This window comes from Phocoena phocoena, chromosome 18 (assembly GCF_963924675.1).
Source record: "Phocoena phocoena chromosome 18, mPhoPho1.1, whole genome shotgun sequence".
NCBI classification, from domain to species: domain Eukaryota; kingdom Metazoa; phylum Chordata; class Mammalia; order Artiodactyla; family Phocoenidae; genus Phocoena; species Phocoena phocoena.
The window spans coordinates 69,415,690-69,434,486 of NC_089236.1; the positions used below are offsets into that span (position 1 = coordinate 69,415,690).

The 18,797-nt window shown below is 39.7% G+C and overlaps 1 protein-coding gene across 1 annotated transcript in view; it reads left to right on the forward strand.

Moving 5' to 3' along the window:
* UBAC2 (UBA domain containing 2) overlaps positions 1–18,797 on the forward strand; it is a 155,048-nt gene that overhangs the window by 92,514 nt on the left and 43,737 nt on the right. Inside the window, exon 6 of the mRNA XM_065896047.1 lies at positions 3,091–3,138. Coding sequence (XP_065752119.1) covers positions 3,091–3,138 — 48 coding nt within the window. The remainder of the gene's footprint in view (positions 1–3,090; positions 3,139–18,797) is intronic.

Below are 18,797 nucleotides of genomic sequence, written 5' to 3' on the forward strand. Positions count from 1 at the left end.
AGAACCACTGTCAAAATTAATGTATTGAATAGAGTGTCACAAATAAAGCTCTGAAGCTGGAACCAGATATGCTTTGCCAGCTTCATAACTCCTGCGCTGCATGGGCTTGATTGCACTGTCACCATCCACTAGATGGTTTGAGACGAAGGCCATTAGAGGACTGACTGTTTGACTTAAATTGAAAAAGATTATCTTCACCAATATTCCATGAATATTGATTGCTCTCTGCTGGGTTCCAGGCGCAATAATAGAAGATACATGTGATTTTCAGTTTTCAACCTGTAGTACCTGTCACTTTCTTTCACTCTCACACCTTTTGATGTAAACTTTTATTCTACTGTTTCCTGTGGTACCATGTGTAGCTTGGCCTTTCGATCCACCATTATGCTCGTAACATTCCTTACCCCACGCATGTGGAACCGATACCAGTGTCACTGTAGAATGCCCTGCTCCCTCCCCTTTTAACCTTCAGCATTTCCTCTAACTTCTCTAGTCTGCTGTCCTGTGTTAGCAGTGGCTCATCTGGGGTGGGTGTTTCCTAACCAGTTTACAGCCGTTTCTCATGAAATATGTTTATCCTTCATCTCTCAACCTATATAGCGTTACGATCTCCCTTATCCTCCCTAATACTCGTATAACCTAATAGCCCATTTCCGCATTTTACTCTTACTCCTAGGATTTGCTGTGGCATGTTTAATTTTTTTTTAAGATGTTACAACAGAAGGCAGAATGCAACGGTAGAAGAGCACCCTGGATGGGGAGCAGGAGACCCAAGTTCCAGTTCTGACATTGCACACATTACCTTGAGACTTGGGTCAAGTTATGGAAGCCTCTAAGCCTCATTGTTGACTCTAGTTATAGAGCATCTTTGAGGGTGAAAAACATTGTTTTATTAATTATGGAGTAGGAATTCAGTGGAGCATTGTGGAAAGTCTTTGGAGTCACGTAGACTTTGGTTTAATTAGTTGCTCTGGTAATTATTTTCTTTCTCTGTCACTTTTTCTGAGCCCCCATTTGCCCATCTGTAAAGTGGGGATGACGATATCTATCTTACAGGGTCATTTGAAGGATTAGAGATTATAGCATTGAGTTTTTAGGGTAATCTGAACAGATAATAAGAACTAAGTCGATTGGTTCCTATTATTAATTAATCATTTATGTCTCTGTGGCTGCCACCTTTGGTTTTTCTGAGATTGTGAGTGGGTTGTTTGTTTTGTTTTGTTTTGTTTTGTTGGTGAGGTAGAAGCTGGCGTCAGAAAGTAGAGGTGGAAATGCCCCTGGCTTCTTGATAAAATCTGAAGTCCTTAGCATGAATGGCATCCAGGGTTTCTTCTTGCCTGTCCCATGTCAGCCCCCACCCCCCCCCACCTTGACATGAGCGTGAACCTTTTGTTCCCAAAACTTCTGTTCTCTCCTTCCATCCCTCCCCTCTGGATCTTCGCACATGTTTCTGTGCCTCTGTCTCTTACTGAACAACTTCTTAAAACCAGGGACGTTTGACACATGAATGGATGAGTGAATGAATGACTTTAATCATGATCAGGAGAGCAAAAATATTTGTGAAGGGTCATTTAAGTACACATGGCTCAAGAGCCAGTCATGTAATGCCCGGTGCTGGGGGCTGTGGAGGAGAAAATGAAGCATGAGATGTGGCACCTGCCCTCAAGAAGCCCAGCTAGGAGAGAAGGCATACAGTAAGTGCTGTGAAAGTATTAGCTGTTTTATTGTTCTCTATACTTTTAGAAAAAGACTATAGAAAAATATTTTTCCACATAATTCTCATCCTTGTTATTATCGGTCATTCACACTGAACAAGCATCCATGCTAGATCAAAGGATTAAATTTTAGATCAAGGGATTAAATTTGAAGTTGTAGCCAGTGCTCATTTCCACATGAGCTAACACAAGAGCACAGCTTGTCAGATTCTTTTTTTACCTGTGCTTTGTCATCTCTTACCTTTGTCGTCTTTCTGTGTATCTTTTTTTCTATGTATCCTTGATAAATGGGCACCACTTTGAGGTTTTCATGTAGCACAGTGTCAGCAATGAACCCGCTTCTTTCTCTACAAGCAGAAGTGCTTAAACTCCCCATCTAAAGATCTAAATGTGAACAAACGCTAAGCTACAAGTCTTTTTTTTTAAATCTGCATATGTGACTTTATTTTATTCCCTAAATATTTCAGTGTATATTTCCTATAAACAAGGGCATTCTCTTACATAGCCATTGTTTAGTTAACAAAATTGGGAAATTAACATTGATACAATCTTATTCAAATTTTTATCTTATTCAAATTTCACCAATCGTCCCAATAATATCCTGTTATTAGGCTACAAATCTTTTCTTTCTTACAGGAACACTTTGAGATGTCTTGTGACTTTTTTTTTTTTTTTTAAACCCTGAGCACACCCTTGGAGGTAAATGATTTGGAAAACAAAGGGAGAGGTTTCATAAGACCCAGTTCTAACTGCTTTTGCCGTTAATGAACTTTGATACCATTACTTAGTTTGCTCTTTCTTGGGTAAACTGGAATGAGAGTGTCAGCAGTTAAGCAGAGCAGCATTGGACATGGACCTGTATGATGGCAGATGTCTTCCATCTAAAACTAGAGTAGCAATAACAAGAAATTGAAATGAGAGAATTATATAAACTAATATTACATGTCATTACTTAACACCAAGCATTGGATGGTGACTACATATTTTGTATGTTGTTAATGCTGATACTTTCTTTCTATATAGTATTTTACTTTGTTTAAGCCAATTAATGTCCATTTGTAATTAAGAATATGCTTGAATTTCACTTATTTTTCTTTGCACGGGAGTGGGCTGGGTTCAACCAATCTGTTTTAGGCTATTGAAAAGCTGAGTTAGGTCTTGGTATAAAAAAAAAGAAAGAAAAGAAAAGAAAAATGAATATGTTGTTTTCTTCTATATAACAGAATTGATATTTATTAATTTTCTATTTGTTTATATTAAGGTATATATAATTAAGACTTAACATAAATGGTTATGGCTGGAGTTATGTAAAAATAAATAAGCTGTGACTGGCAGTCGAATTTCATTTTTAGTTGCCTTTTTTTTTCTTTTATAGCTTTTCACCTCTGGTTCCTACATCTGGATTGTAGCCATAAGTGGACTTGTAAGTGTGATTCCCCCCTCCCCCAATTCCCCCTCTTTTCTGAACAAACTTTAGGAAAAATGTCATATTTAGATCATGGGTCATATTCAGGTGTCAGATTGCATCTCAGAGCTACTTCCTTAGTGATGAAAAACCCAGTTGCATGGATAATTGAGATGAAAGAAGCCAGTTTGTCTCAGTTTTCAAGGTAATTTTAATGAAAGTTTTAGCTGAGTTTGTCAGTGTTATTTTTAAATTACTTAGTAGTTGAACTCATAGTAGGACAAAATGGCAGAAAAAGAAAATGAAGAAGTTGGATTTACCAAAATTAGTGAGAGATATTCTGCTTGTTTTGGAAAGAGACATGGTCATGCAAGGGGAAAAATAAGGTTAAGTGGAAAGTCAGGTGGATTGGAACTGATGGAAGATTCATCAGGGTGTGTGGCCAGAGAAGGAAGAGGGCGGCGTCTCCTCTGTGTGCCAGATCGCCTTCATCTCCCCCATCCCCACCCTGCTGTATTTTATTTTATTTTATTTTAATAAGCATATAAGTTTATTTTAATAAACTCTATGAGGTATTGAAAGTGAATCTAAAGCATGAAATTGAGCTTTATTTTTCATCCATGGCTTAAATTTGAACTCCCAAATTTATCTAAAAATAAGTTTATAACTAGTATATGTGAAATACAGTTTTCAATTTATTTCTTGGAAAAGTCTAAGAAAATTACAGACTGGATTTATAGTAACATGTGTAACATCAAAGGGAAAGGATTTGGAAATAACTGCATTCCACTGCAGACATTTTAAGTAAGTTATCACTACTTACTCTTGTTTCCTGGGTGAATGGTATTTTGAGACACTGGGTCATTACTTTCAGCCTGCTCACTTCTTTCCTTCCTTTATGCTGTCTGTTTTATTCCTTTTCTATGTTTATTCTTTTCATATACAACTTAATCCTTCACTCCTCACAACATCCAGCCAGAATTCTGGGGATTGAAGTCACTTTGTTTCCCCCTCCCTAAACATTTTTCTCAGATGCCCAGATTTGCTTCAGGAACACAGAGCTGAACTCCATTGTGGGGTCTTCAAGCCATCTGAGCCACCTGGTATTCTTAAGACTTGTAGTGATTTAAAGGACAGCCTGGGGTCATACTAATCCTGTGGGGCACAGTGGCCAGGCTCTGCCCAGTCTAATCTCATCCCCACTTGAACTGCCAGCTTGATTGGCAGGTGCTTAACCAGCCTGCAGACAATAGGTAGTTCATTGCTTTCATAATGAAAGCAGCGTGAGAATTCACTCTTTTGTTCATGATAAAGTTCTGTTTCTCTTAGCAGTGATAATCTTGAGCCCTTTTTTGGATATTTTCCTAAAGCATTCAAAAATTTGAAAAGTACCTTATTGTGTTACATTTCATTGTGTTAGTTTACTGTTAATCGATTTGCTCACATTATCTGGACCCCTCTTTAATAACTCATTATGTGACTCATTTGTTTTAAGGCATCCCATTTTCTTTCTTTATTCTGTTTTCAGATTCCTGGTTTTAAAATAAGTTCTTGCTGTCACCTCAGAAAGTTTCACTTTGTGACATTCGGTGCTCTCGAATTGGAGGTTGCATTTTTCATCTCTTTCTAGTCTTTTTAAAATCTAAAGTATGTGTGTTGTGATCAGTCTTTTCTCGTACAGATGCTTAACAGGTGGTAAGGTGCTTGATTTAATATTTAAAGGATCAGAAGTTTAACAAATGTTTAACATTAAAATTCCTAGTTTCAGAAGAGTGAATAGAATTGCTCAGTACTTGAAATATAATCCCCAGATGAATGTAGCTAGCATTTGAACAATCCCACTATTAGTAAACCCCTTTGAGCCAATTGAACCTTCACTTTATAGTAACTAATTCAACTAATATTACTGACCTCCTACCAGTACACAAATCTGATAAATCTTCATATCAGCCTTGTTCTTTATTATTATTCCACCATAGTTAGATGATACTATGTTTACTTAAGATGATTAATATCAGGGATAATTACACCAGTTTTCCTTCATGCTATACCATAGATGTTAGTGCTTGTTTTGAATTTAATGAATATTTTGTTTCTGACTTTTTCCAGAAAAATCCTACTTTTGTTATGAAATATTTAATGTAATATGGTATACTTTAGATAAGGATAATTATAAAGGAGGATATTCCAACTATTTGTGAATGTTTGGTTTACACACCACTGGTTGAGGGAGGGAGATCTGAGATTCACAAAGCCACAGCTTGTCCCAGATGTCTCTTGCTCAACCTGACTTCTCCTCTCCCTGTATTTATCAGGCAAGTTCCCTTTTTTGTTTTTGGGGTGGGGCGGGGGGGTGTTTTTATGCTAAATAAAATACTAAAAAGAAAATAAAACTTTTACTACCAGAAAGAAATGCACAGATGGTTTTCAGTGTTTTGGAGGAATGTTAGAAAACCTGTTGATAAAATAATCACCTTTCAGCTCTGAAACCAATTGTTCTCCTAACATACTATATGTAGTAAGGAAGTAATTTTATTTCAATCTGTGTTTTTAAGAGAAAGAGCTTTTTTTTATAAAAAGACATTTGTGTAAACCTAAGTCATGTGTTATCTGCTGTCATAGAAACCAAAACCTTTACTCATGCTCTTCTGAAAGGCTGCCAACTTTGGGTTTATTTTATTTAGTTATTGGTGGATTTATTTTGCTTAGGGTGCTTTTTCTCTCTCCTTGTGTCACCCATTCTTTCATGATTAGAAATGTTTCTGAATACATAGCTTAAAAATATCCCACTGACTAAAAGAGGAGGAGGAGATAAATTACATCAGGACAGTATTTTGCTAGGTGGGAGTGCACTTTCTGTCTTCAGTGATGTCAGAGAAAAGAATAAGGGCTAAATATTTTTCCTGGGTGGAGGGGGGTTGGGGAAGTGTGTTTAGCTTATGAGGAGCAATAATGAGTTAATTTGACTAGGACAGCTGTCTCTCCACAGTTCTGTTTTGTGGTCCCTCAGGGATTCCAGCTGCTGCCAGAAAGGATAAGGGTCATCCCGTTTTACGTAAAGATTAAGATTACAGTAAGTCCCCTACATACGAACCTTCACGTTGCGAACTTTCAAAGATGGCAGCGCGCGTTCACATGTCCAGTCAAGTTAGTTCACGTGTCTGGCGTACATTGTCCCGTGCGTGCATCCTCTGCAAGTGGTTGTGCTTTTGTGTCCTTTACGGTACTGTATAGAGGACAGCACCGTACTCTAGACAGTATCTGTACAGTAGTACAGAATCTTTACTTCAAGCCCAGGATGTCAGGAAGCAAGCGTACAAGCAGCGGGGATGTAGCTGGTACTTGCCTGTTCACTCGATGCCAGCGCCTGGATGCCAGCTGTTGTACTGGACTACTGTACTTTTCAAGGTCCTGTGCTGTAAGACTAAAAATGTTTTCTTTATTTTTTGTGGGTTTTTTCCATGTATTATTTGTGTGAAGAGTATTATAAACCTATTACAGTACAGTACTGTATAGCCGATTGTGTTAGTTGGGTACCTAGGCTAATTTTGTTGGACTTACAAACAACTTGGATTTATGAATGTGCTCTCGGAACAGAACTCGTTTGTATGTAGGGGACTTAACTGTATTCACACGTACCATTGATACATGTTTTAATGTTACATTGTTCTTCCTTTGACAATTCTGGCTTTTAACACCAACTTTTTTTTTTTTTCTGGCTGCGTTGGGTCTTCGTTGCTGCGCACAGGCTTTCTCTAGCGTGGCAAGCGGGGGCTGCTCTTCGTTGCGGTGGCTTCTCTTGTTGCAGAGCACAGGCTCTAGGCGCGTGGGCTTCAGTAGTTGTGGCTCGCGGGCTCTAGAGCTCAGCTCAGTAGTTGTGGTGCACAGGCTTAGTTGCTCTGCGGCATGTGGGATCTTCCCAGACCAGGGCTCAAACCCGTGTCCCCTGCATTGGCAGGCGGATTCTTCCCAACACCAACATTTCTTTATTTCTTTATTTTTTTTTTGCAGTACGTGGGCCTCTCACTGCTGTGGCCTCTCCCGTTGTGGAGCACAGGCTCCGGACGCGCAGGCTCAGCAGCCATGGCCCCATGGGCCCAGCCGCTCCGCGGCATGTGGGGTCCTCCCAGACCGGGGCACGAACCTGCGTCCCCTGCATCGGCAGGTGGAGTCTCAACCACTGCGCCACCAGGGAAGCCCCCAACACCAACATTTAATATCTAAACTATGACTGTTTTCATGAAAGTTTGCAAAATGGTAATTGGAAAGCTTGGCTATTGTAGCCAGGTGAAATATTTCAGTGTAAGTGAGTGCTTGAAAATGTTAGTATACACCTACTTTCATCATATTCGCACCTCATGTCTAACTACTCTTCTTCACGTCTTTGGTGAGAGACCTTCAAAAATTGAGGCTACTCTATATGTTCACAGTTCCTCCGGTCTTGTTACACATTAATACTTTTTTTTTCCTTAAAGAAAATATTACTTTCTTATCGAACTTTATTTAAGTTCTTTTGTGGTTCTGCAGAAAGTCTTTAGGCCCTCCGCATCCTTGCACTTCTTCATTTTCTGCCATCTTACGAATCATAGTTATGAGTCATTACCCCTGGGATGTACCCTAATTCTCAAAAGCTGATGTCTCGGGCCTGAGCTGATTCTAGCACGATTAAAATAGGGGCCTGCTTTTGCCAGTTTTTCTCTTTTTACAGTTCACATACTCATCACCATTTGGTCCTCTTTCAAGCCGTTTTGCAGCAGATGAACAGACAGGCCTGTACTTCTCAGACTCCAGGCTTCTCCCCTTCAACCTGTCCATTTACGATCTAGTCATTTCCTGCATTTGTTACCTGTTCTGTACAGTATGTCAGACTTTGAATATCTTGTGATCAAGCAACCTTAGTGTGAAAGAAAATCTGTCCTACCCAGTAACAAGATTAGAAACATAGATTCACACCAGATTCGTTAGGACTTTGGATGTGGTCTGAGTTTGTATGTTTATCTGTAGGCAGTGAGGATCTTTAAAGCTTTTCAAACAAAAAACTTCACGATGGTGCAAGATTATAGAAGTCTTATTAAGGTTTGTAAGTCAAAGAAGGGGGGAAGGAGAGAGTTGAGCAACCTTGAAGGAGTCAGGATGGCTCATTTGTGGGCTGTGATTTGTCTGTCTGTCTTCCCCCAACAAGAGTTTTAAAGACAAAAGAAATAAAACATTGTCTTATGGTAACTGTAAAAGAAAAAGCATCAAACAGAACCTTATGTTGATGGGCTTTCCAAGTCATGGTATATCATTAAGGAGAAAGCTTATGGAATTAGCATAATCTGCTATGGAAATCAGAACTTCTTTGGAGTAAGTTTTCGAATCCTGACCTGCATCTCGGGAGAACGAGGATGGGGAGTTGGGTCCTCTGAGCCTTGCCCTGCTTTTCATGTCTTTCTCTGCTCTTCATGCTTCCTTTTCTTCTTCCTTATTCTTGCTTCCCTTAGATTTCTTTTCCCAATTCACCAAAAGAAGGGTACAGTGTAGCAGGTCAGGTAACTCATCTGACGCCCAAGGTTTTCAGTTGAACTTTAGGGACTAAGATGATTTTCTAGCAGTTCATTGAAAATGAGGGCAGGGCTTCCCTGGTGGCGCAGTGGTTAAGAGTCCGCCTGCCAATGCAGGGGACACAGGTTCGAGTCCTGCTCCAGGAAGATCCCACGTGCCTCAGAGCAACTAAGCCCGTGCGCCACAACTACTGAGCCTGTGCTCTAGAGCCCGTGGGCCACAACTACCGAGCCCACGCACCACAACTACTGAAACCTGTGCACCTAGAGCCCGTGCTCCGCAACAAGAGAAGCCGCTGCAATGAAGAGTAGCCCCCGCTCGCCACGACTAGAGAAAGCCCGCACGCAGCAACGAAGACCCAACGCAGCCAAAAATAAATAAATAAATTTATAAAAAGAAAAAGAAGATGAGGACAGAAGCTGCAGAGGGAGGTCAAGGCTGGTTAGAGCTGTGAGGTGGGTTGGGCTTGTGAAAGAACCTAGTGTAGAAGTAGAAGATGACAGTGGATCCTTAAGAAACAGCCATATTTAGAGGGTGCTTTCACCTTCTTATATAACACAGAATTTACAATCCCAACACCAAATTGAGTGCTTATCAATCCATTGTACAACTCTCTCTCTCTCTCGTTCATTGATTCATTCATACCTTCTCTCTCCCCCCATTTTCCCTCCCTTCCTCTCTGTGCCCCCTTCCCCTGTCCCAAAACCTTCTGTCCTCTGCCTTGTCATGACAGTTACAACTCAGTCCAGGGCTGACAGAATGTCTTATTAGACAAGTGTTACACAGGGAGTGACTAGTAGACTTTTAAATGTTCACTGCAGAACAGATGAAATCATGCCAATATCTTGATAAAGCTGTCAGAGAAGTGCCTCATAAAATATAGCTATAAAATTTTCATTACTGTAACTTACCTTCTACTAACTTACCTTTTTTTAGGCAAAAACCTTTCGGAGGCTTTCAGAATTAGGCCTCCTCAGGCCCCTGTCTCAGCCCTGTGGACCCTGTGCTCCAGGGACACTGAGCATCTTACTCTTCCCGGCACCTCATGCTGTCTCAGGATTCTGTGCCATCACTTATTTGTCTTTAACAAACACATGGCACTTACTATGTACCAGGCACTTGTGGTAGATTATGTTGTTTCTTCAACTGTTTTGTTTGTTGAGAATATTTGCTGCCCGTCTCTGCGGGCACCTCCCTGAAGGGCCTGCCTCTACGTGCCCTGCTAACATCAGACTCTACTCTGTGACTTACATGAGCCACTGGACCATGAGCAGAAGTGATGAATGCTTCACAAGCAGAAGTTTTAAGAACCATTGTGTGGTTCTGCCATTGCTCTGTTCCTTTTGTCGTGAGAAAAGCATGTGACGTATAGAAGCTGCTCCTTCAGCCCAGAGCCCAGAATGAAGAACATACACGGATCAGGGCTGTGGCCACCATGTAAGATGAGTGAGGAATAAACCTTTGTTATAAGCTACTGAAATTTGGGATAATTTGTTACCACAGTATAACCTAGAGAGAGCAGACTAATACAGCTCTTTTCTAAGCAGTTTACTAATATTATTTAATTAGTCCTCCTGAAAACCTGATGATGTAGGAACTGTTGTCCCCGTTTTATAGATGAAGAAACTGAGGCACAGAGAACTTAAGTTATTTGCCAAGAATAACTGATAAGTAGTGGAGACAACATTCAAATGCAGGTACTGGAGCTTTGGTGTCTGTGCTCTTAAGAGGTGGCTTTGCATAACCATATGCAGGTTCTTCCAACTATATCCATTCCTTCACCATTAGATGCCTTCTTTTCCTAGAAAAAAACTTATTCATTTAAGTTCTCACTCTGAAGCCTTTTCTGAGTCTGCCCTTTCAGTTTAGAAACTATACATTATTCTTTATTTTATAATCCCCAGTGCCTAGCAAAATGTGTGGCATTTTATCTTTAGTCTATAACTAATTGTTGAGTTTCAGAATTCAGTATTATCAAAATAATTATTTCTGTGCAATAAAACGCTGTAGCTCTTTGTGATCGTTGGGATGCTGTCAGCGTGTACTGCCTCACTAGGTTCTTGACACTCTCTCTGTGGCGGTGGAGAACCTGGGCTTACCATCTGAAAGATGAGGAGGCTGAAGTTGAGGTTGCACAGCTGATGGATGATAGAGCCAGGACCAAAGGCCAGGTGTTCTGGCGGTCCAGTGGGTTCAGTGCCTTCCACTGCACATTTCAAGGCTCTCATCCATGTCTGTTTCAACCACAAGACACAAAGGTACAAAGCTGTTCTTAGATCTTCTCTTGACTATACCACTAAGATGAGGCCCTGATCGTCGTCAACGGAGACACGATTCTGGAGGGAGATCTTGGTCACGAAGAAGTTTTAAAAGTACCCAGAGGTGCTGAAAGACACATATCCACAGCAGCTTCCTGCAGCCTTCATTAAAAAATTTTGTGGGCCGACCAATATCTAAGAAAACTTTATCCCATTGGCAGCCTCTGCCTTCTCCCTATTATGAAGAATTCTGTCTATAGCTATACTGTACTTTCTTTTCTAATATCATCAAAGATATTTAACTGGTCCTCCATATGATGGATTAAAAATGCAGCTCAAACCTCACCTTCAACAAACTCTTTGCCTTGTGTTTCTGGCATTGTCATGTACAAGAAAACGAAGTAAAGGATGGCTTTGAGAAAGCGTAAAGGATAGTATAAAACGTTGAGCTGGGTCGGTACTGCTGCTGGTCAAAGGAAAAAGAAATGGAGATAAGGAAGAGGTTAGCAAGAAAAACACGCATGCATTTTCATTTTAGATGATTACTAGTACTTTACATGGCAGTTACCCCACAGAGCATTTTCTCACAGGGTCTTTACATTTGTTTTCCTATCAGGAGATGGAAAGTCTTGAATCGGTTTTGATTATCTCTTTAAACTGATTTTTTAAATAGAAATGTCCAGTGTTCCTTCTTCTTTGCAGCTGATTGTGTTGATATTTTTCCTATATCTTGACTTTAACCTCTGGTAAAGAACTATGGTAAAAATCAGTGCATGAGATTTTGAATATATTCATTATAAACAACAGCATATTATCAGAAAGTCTTATGTTAGTTTATGTTAGCTTGGAATATTTTTAAGGTATCAGAAGTTTTTTATTGCTAAAGATTGGTTTTAGTCTCCGAAAATCCCACCTCTTTTATAAAGTTTAAGAGGAGAATTATACATCCAGAAATGTCTTAATCTTTCTAGGTCTTCACATTTACTTTTTTATGAAAAATTGTTTTCTTTTTTGTTCATTAAAGTGTTACATGCAGTAAAATTTACCAATTTGAAGTGTACAGTTTGGTGAATTTTGGTCATTGTATACAGTTTTGTAACCACCACAATCAGGATAGAAAACAGTCCCGTCACCCTAAACATTTTTTTCATGCTGCTGTGAAGATCTGTGTACACATTTATGTGTGGACATATGTTTTTACTTCTCTTGGGTAAATGCCTAGGAGTAGAATTGCTAGAATTTATCATATGAAAAATATATGGTACCATATTATTTTACAAAGTGACTGTGCCATTTTGCATTTCCACCATCAGTACGTGAGCATTCCATTTCCTCCGCCTCCTTGCCAGAACTTCGCATTGTCAGTCATTTTAAGTTCAGTCATTCTAGGTGGTGTGTAATTATATCTTGTGGTTTTAATTTGCGTTTCTCTAATGACTAGTGATTTGGGCATCTTTTCCTGTGACTACTAGCCATTTGTATATCTTCCTTTGTGTTGTGTCTGTTCAAATCTTTCACCCACTTTTTTGTTGGGTTACATTTGTATTATAATTATATCAAAAGAGTTCTTTTTATATTCTGGATATAAGCCCTTTGTTGGATATATTTTGTAAAAATTTTATACCAGTCTGTGGTTTGCCTCTTCGTTTCCTTAACTATGGCTTTCAATAAGCAAAAGTTTTAACTTGATTAATTCAGTGTTTCAGTTTTTAAAATAGTTTGTGCTTTGGTATCTTAAGAAATATTTGTTAATCTGATGTTACAAACATTTTGTCCTATGTTTTCATCTAGAATTTAATCGTTTTTGCTGTTACATTTAGGTCTAAGATCCACTTTGAGTATAATACTTGTGAAGTTAAGGGTTGAGATGTATTTTTTTCCATACAGATATCTAGCATTGTTCCATCAACGTTGAAAAGACTCTTTTCTCTTTTGCGTATTATCCTAGCACCTTTGTTGAAAGTCCGTTGACCAGTGTGGGTCTGTTTCTTGACTTTCTTTTCCATCTCAGTGATTTATATGTTTGTTCTCATGCCGGTACCATACTGTTTTGAGTACCTTTGAGTATGGTAAGTCTTGAAACCAGGTAACATAAGTATTCCAACTTTGTTCATCTTTTTCAAAACTGGTCAAGCTATTTTAGGAACATTGACTTTCCATATGCCTTTTTAAATCAACTTATAATTTCCTTCAAAAAAGAAAAAATGCAGTTAATATTTTGCTTGAGATTGCACTGAAACTATAGATCAGTTAGGAAGGATTGCCATTTTGATATTTTAAAATATGGCCACAGATTATTTTATACTTCAAGAGATGGAGCTTAATTCCCCTCTTCTAGAGTGTGGGCTATACTTAGCGATTCACTTATAATGAATAGAATATGGCGGGATGGAGTGTGACTCCAAAAGGCTGATGATAAGAGGCACGTTACTTCTATCCTGCTCCCTCTCAGGTCATTCATGCTGGGGGAAGCCAGCTGCCATGTCCCAAGGGTACTGAAGCAGCCCTGTGGAGAGGTCTGCATGGCAAAGAATGATGGCATCCTGCCAGCAGTCAGCACGGACTTGCCAGTTGTGTTTCTGAGCTACATTAGAAGCTGGTCCTTCAGCCCCAGTCAGGAGTCCCAGATGAAGGCAGGTAGGCTGACATCTCGACTGCAGCCTCATTAGAGACCTTGAGCTACAGCCACCCAACTAAGCAGTCCCTAGATTTCTGACCCACATAAACTGTACATATAATAAATGCTTATTGTTTTAAGCCACTGAGTTTTGGGTAATTTGTTATTCAGTAATAGATAACTAGTACAACTATTTTAACAATATTGGGTCTTCCAATTCATAAACATAATATGTCTACATTTTTCTAGTAATTCTTTAATTCCCCTTTTTAATTTTTAAATTTTCGATGTACAGGCCCTACACATCTTTCATTAAATGTATTCCTTTTTGTGGGGTTTTGGTGCTTTTTTTTTTTTTTTTTTTTTTTTTTGCGGTACGCGGGCCTCTTACTGCTGTGGTCTCTCCAGACGCACAGGCTCAGCAGCCATGGCTCACGGGCCCAGCCGCTCCGCGGCATGTGGGATCTTCCCGGACCGGGGCACGAACCCATGTCCCCTGCATTAGCACGCAGACTCTCAATCACTGCGCCACCAGGGAAGCCCGGTGCTATTTTAAATGGAGTTATTTTGTTCCAAATGTTTGCTGCTTGTATATAGAAACGCAGTTGATTTCTGTATATTGCTATTGTATACTGTAGTTCTGCTGAATTTGTTGTTTCTGTGGATTCCTTATGGTTTCCTACATATATGATCAAGTCATCAGGAAATAGGTTTGGTTTATATGTTTTACTTCTTCGTTTCTAATCTGTGCCTTTTAATTTTCTTGCCTATTGCACTAGCTAAGACCTCTAGTATAATGTTAAATAAGAGTGGTGAATAGACATCCTTGCCTTGTTCCTGGTCTTAAAAAAGGATTTCGTTTTTCCCTGTTGAGTCTCTATCTGTAAATGTGTAAGTTGTTCTTGATCTTTACATTCATTTTTAATTTGTTATTTGTAGTCCAATGTAAGAAGCAACTTTTTAACATAAGCCTGTTTTCCCCTCAATTTTGGTTTGTTGAATCAGTTTATGAAAGTGAATATAAGTTTAAAGGGGGGTGGTCTCCTTGTTGAAAGGGAAATTCAAAGGCATTTACATTTTAGCATTTGATTAAGGCTTTTTTCCATGTGCTAGAGACTCTAGCTGTCTCCCAATGTATTTTTTTCCTTCATAACAGAACCTTCATCTTATTTGAGGCAGCAGGGCCTCCAACTAAAAGATCACATTTTCCAGTCTCCTTTGCATCTAGGTATGGCTATCAGACCAAATCCTGGCATCCTGGCTAATGAGCTATAAACATACGTATTGGTGGGACTTCTAGGAAGGCTCCTTAAAGTAGCCTTTTGTCCTTTTGTTCTTCCTCATTTTCTTCTCCCCGCTGCCTGGAATGCAGTTAAGATGGTTGGAGCTTTTCTAACCTGAGGGAGAAATAAATTTCTGTTGTATTTAAGCCACTGTTATTTGCAGTTTTCTGCTTTATGCAGTTAACCTAATCCTCTTGACGCATGATTTTCTGAAAGAAAAAGCTTAGAGCAGCTTTCTAAGACAATTTGTTAGAAACAAATAATCTATTATTAGTTTAATTAATTCTGTTAACTAATTCTGTTATTCTAATTCAACTTTTCAAGAATCAGAAGGATACCCAGTGTTTAAATAGATAACTTTAAAATGATATTGAAAAAGAAAAGAGGGCTATGGGAAATTCATCTGAATCACTCTTGTACTTGACAAAGAACAAGATAGCAAGACTTTCAATAAGTGCTTAAAGCCACATGACTCTGTCACGAAAACAACAGTCATTTCATAATTAATCACAAGTGGCACAAATAACTTCGGGCGTTTCTAACTTGTGTACATACTCTGTGCATAATAAAATGAGTAATTTCCAAAGTTCCTTCCTTCTTTCTTTAGCGTTTTTCAGTGAAGGAGAAGGAACAGGGAAACGTAAGGTTTGTTAGAGCAGGGATTTTCTTTGTTTTGCCTCCTGCTGTATCCCAGTGTTTAGAACACAGCCTGGCACCTTATAGAAGTTCAGTAAAATGTGTGTTGAATGAACACGTGAGGCCTCAGGGGGCCTGGTTTCCTCAGGACTTGAGTGAATATGAAGTCTGCATGAAGGGGTCCAGATACAAGGGAACGTTTGTTCCCTCAGCTCCTCTTTATCTTGTGACGGCAATGCTCTCCCCCAGGAAAGCAGCCCCTTGTGTTTGTCCTAGTGTCCCATTAGATGACAAGTTTCTTGAATGTTGGGACTGTGGTTCACCAGGACCCTGGCAGTGTAGTTTGCCAGGTAGGCTTTTGTTCAGCCACCGTTGACTGGAGAAGGAGATCAACAGAAACCTGAGTGCTGGTGCCAGGTCATGGTTTCTCACCCCCGCTGGCTGTGGTTTCATGCTCACACTAAACAAGACCAGAGGACAGTTGAGGTTTACTCTCTGTAATCAAGGGAGTTTCACATGTTTCCACACAGCAAATTAAATTCTTTATTCCCTTTGGCCTGGACTTTCAACTGCAAGAGGTCCAGAATGCTCTCTGGTTGCTTCACCTCTGGGACCCTTTACCTGGCCGGGGTTCCCAACTCCTGCTGCTTGAATGCTCTGGTTCCAGCTCTCCCTGCCCTTCGCAGACACAGCCCGCTTGTTCATTTCCACTGTTTCTGAGCATCCTGGCCCTGAGCCCTGGCCTGCCCGAGATCACTGCCACTGCTTCATCCCTTGTCATTGGGCCTCTCAGCTTGATCTTGGGCTTCCGGGCTCTGAGGGCCTGCCAGACCTCTCCCTTAGAATTTCCCCTGGCCTCTTGATACTGCAAATCCCAGCAGGTGGTCTATTTTTAAAGCCTCTTTTTTCACAGACTCTGTGGGTTTCAAGAAAACTATCATTCGGAAGTCCCAGTATAAGAAGGGTTGGTGATGTGATTATCAAATATTTATAGGAAACTAAATTCTTAAAGCTCTTTATATTTTAATCCTTTGTGTGAATACCTGTGTTGACCAAAAAATTAATCAATAGTCAATCTAAGAAAGCATGGAAATTTTTATCTGCGCCAACCCAAGGATTATAACCCAGGAGACAGCCTTTCAAAGAGCTCTGAGAACTGTTCCGCAGAGAGAAGGGGGAGGCCGATACACATGTGACGTTGACGAAGGAGTACATGCAGTCAAACACACATCTTACTAGAAGGTTACTGCTATTTGCAAGGAACAGATACCTTAGTTAATGGTCTTAGTGTTTTTCTAAGTATGCAGAGGTGCAGGAAACTAAGTTTACAACATTTTCTCCTGAGATATCTCACTGTCTTAAGATCCAGTTCTGTCAGTTTTCCCAGAGCACAAAGTGCTTCATCCTGAACTTCGCCTTGAAATCCTCTCAGAGTGTGCTGCTGTAGGTCAGCGACTGCAGTGGCTAATGACTTGATTCTTGGAGAACTGGATGGTGGGCAACTTTGTTTATTCTACAGTCCCTTCCCTTTCAGTCTGAGTATTGACTAAGGTTTGGGAGGCATTTCGTGACCAGTTTTTCCCACTGTGCTTAGGAATGCTCATTCCCAGGTCAGAGGAGGATTTCATTGATAGGCTACTCAGTGCTATTACTGGACTGGGCCCTGTTAACAGTAGTCAAAAGCCTCTGGACCTCCTGTCTTACTAGTCTGTTGTGGTCTAGGAAGTGGTTCCCTCTTGTTGCTTCTTCCCGTATCTAGAGTCACGCTGTTACAATCATTGATCTTATAGGACTGTATATTTGGTCAGTGGTTTCAAGTCACCTAATCATCATTTATTTTACCACACATTTGGTAATGCAAAAAAACAATAATCTTGTAAAATAGGCAGAATACAAGTAATATAGCCAGTAAAATTAATAAGGTCATAAGTCAGTATCTAAACCAAGAGCTAAGGTACAGCCCAGTATCTCCCCAGGCTGTCTGACCGGTCTGTTCTGCACCAGTCTCTAAGGAAAATGATATATCGGCATTGTACATAAAGTTCGCCTAAGGTGTCTGCGTGTACAAGGCAAGTGCTGGGTCACTGTGACCATTCACAGGATTGAGTAAGGAGTGTTATCATCTGAGGAGTTACATAGTAGCGCCAGAAGGAGAAAGATTGATCATTGTGGTTGAGCAGGTATTTCTGCCGTAGGGGAGGTCTGGCTAACACATAATGCAGAGGCACAGAGCACGCTAGAGGAGGTGGAGGAGGACAAAATGGGCAGAGAAAATTTTGTGTTTAAATTTTTCTTTTCTTGCCTTAAAATATGAATTTTAATTTCACCACCTGAAACATTTTACAGTAGCACTTTATTTGTTTGACAGCTTGGGGTCATGCTGGTGTATCAGAGGTGTGGACAGGTGAATTCTACCTTTTTGTCACATGGGAAATATGAACTTAGGACCAAAAAAGTGTGTCTACTGGCACCTTTCCAATTTTCTTTAAAAGAATCTAAGATGACATTTTTGGGGGTTTTTGGACTATTCATTCATTCACGATTCTCCCAGCAGGTGCTCTTCTAGGTGCAGAGGCCAAACAGTGATCAAAACCAACCAAAATTCTTCCCCTTCCAGAGCATACATTCAAATAAGTAACCTTAGAATAGAACTTTAAGCCAGTGAGCACAAAAGCCCTACTTCATCCCTGCCAGAATTTGCAGCCGTGCATTTGTTTATTACTGGGTAGGATGTCCTAATTCTTCATAGGATGTTCCTACTAATATCGAACACATAATTTCATAACTGTATATGTGATGGTGAGGGGATAGATATGGGCAAGAGAATGAAGATCTTCGGCCTTCATCAATTCCCTGAAGGAATCTATGACCAAACACCCCCCCATTAAGAACCCGCCCCCTTACTAAATTGTGAGCTCCTTAAGTACAGGCAACAATTATACATTGTCCTTATTTTTTTCTGTATTTCTTTAAAAGGTATATGATTTCATAAAGCATAAATAACACTGTATTAATGGGTTTATAACGTATATAGGTATAATATAATTAAGACAGAAAAGTAGCACAGTGAATGGGGGTGATGTTAAATGGAATTATACTCTTGAAGTTTCCTATATTTTAACTGAAGTAATTCAGTATTAACTCTAAGCACCTTATGTGTGTATTGTAATCCCTAGAGCAAACACAAGAAAAAAAAATGAGATATTGCTAACAAAATTCCATTAAACAAATTAAAATGAAATACTAAAAAATACTTGCTTAACACAAAAGGAAGTAAGAAAGGAGGAACAAAAAGCAAATGAGATAGAACCAAACAGCAAAATTCAACTATGTCCAGGT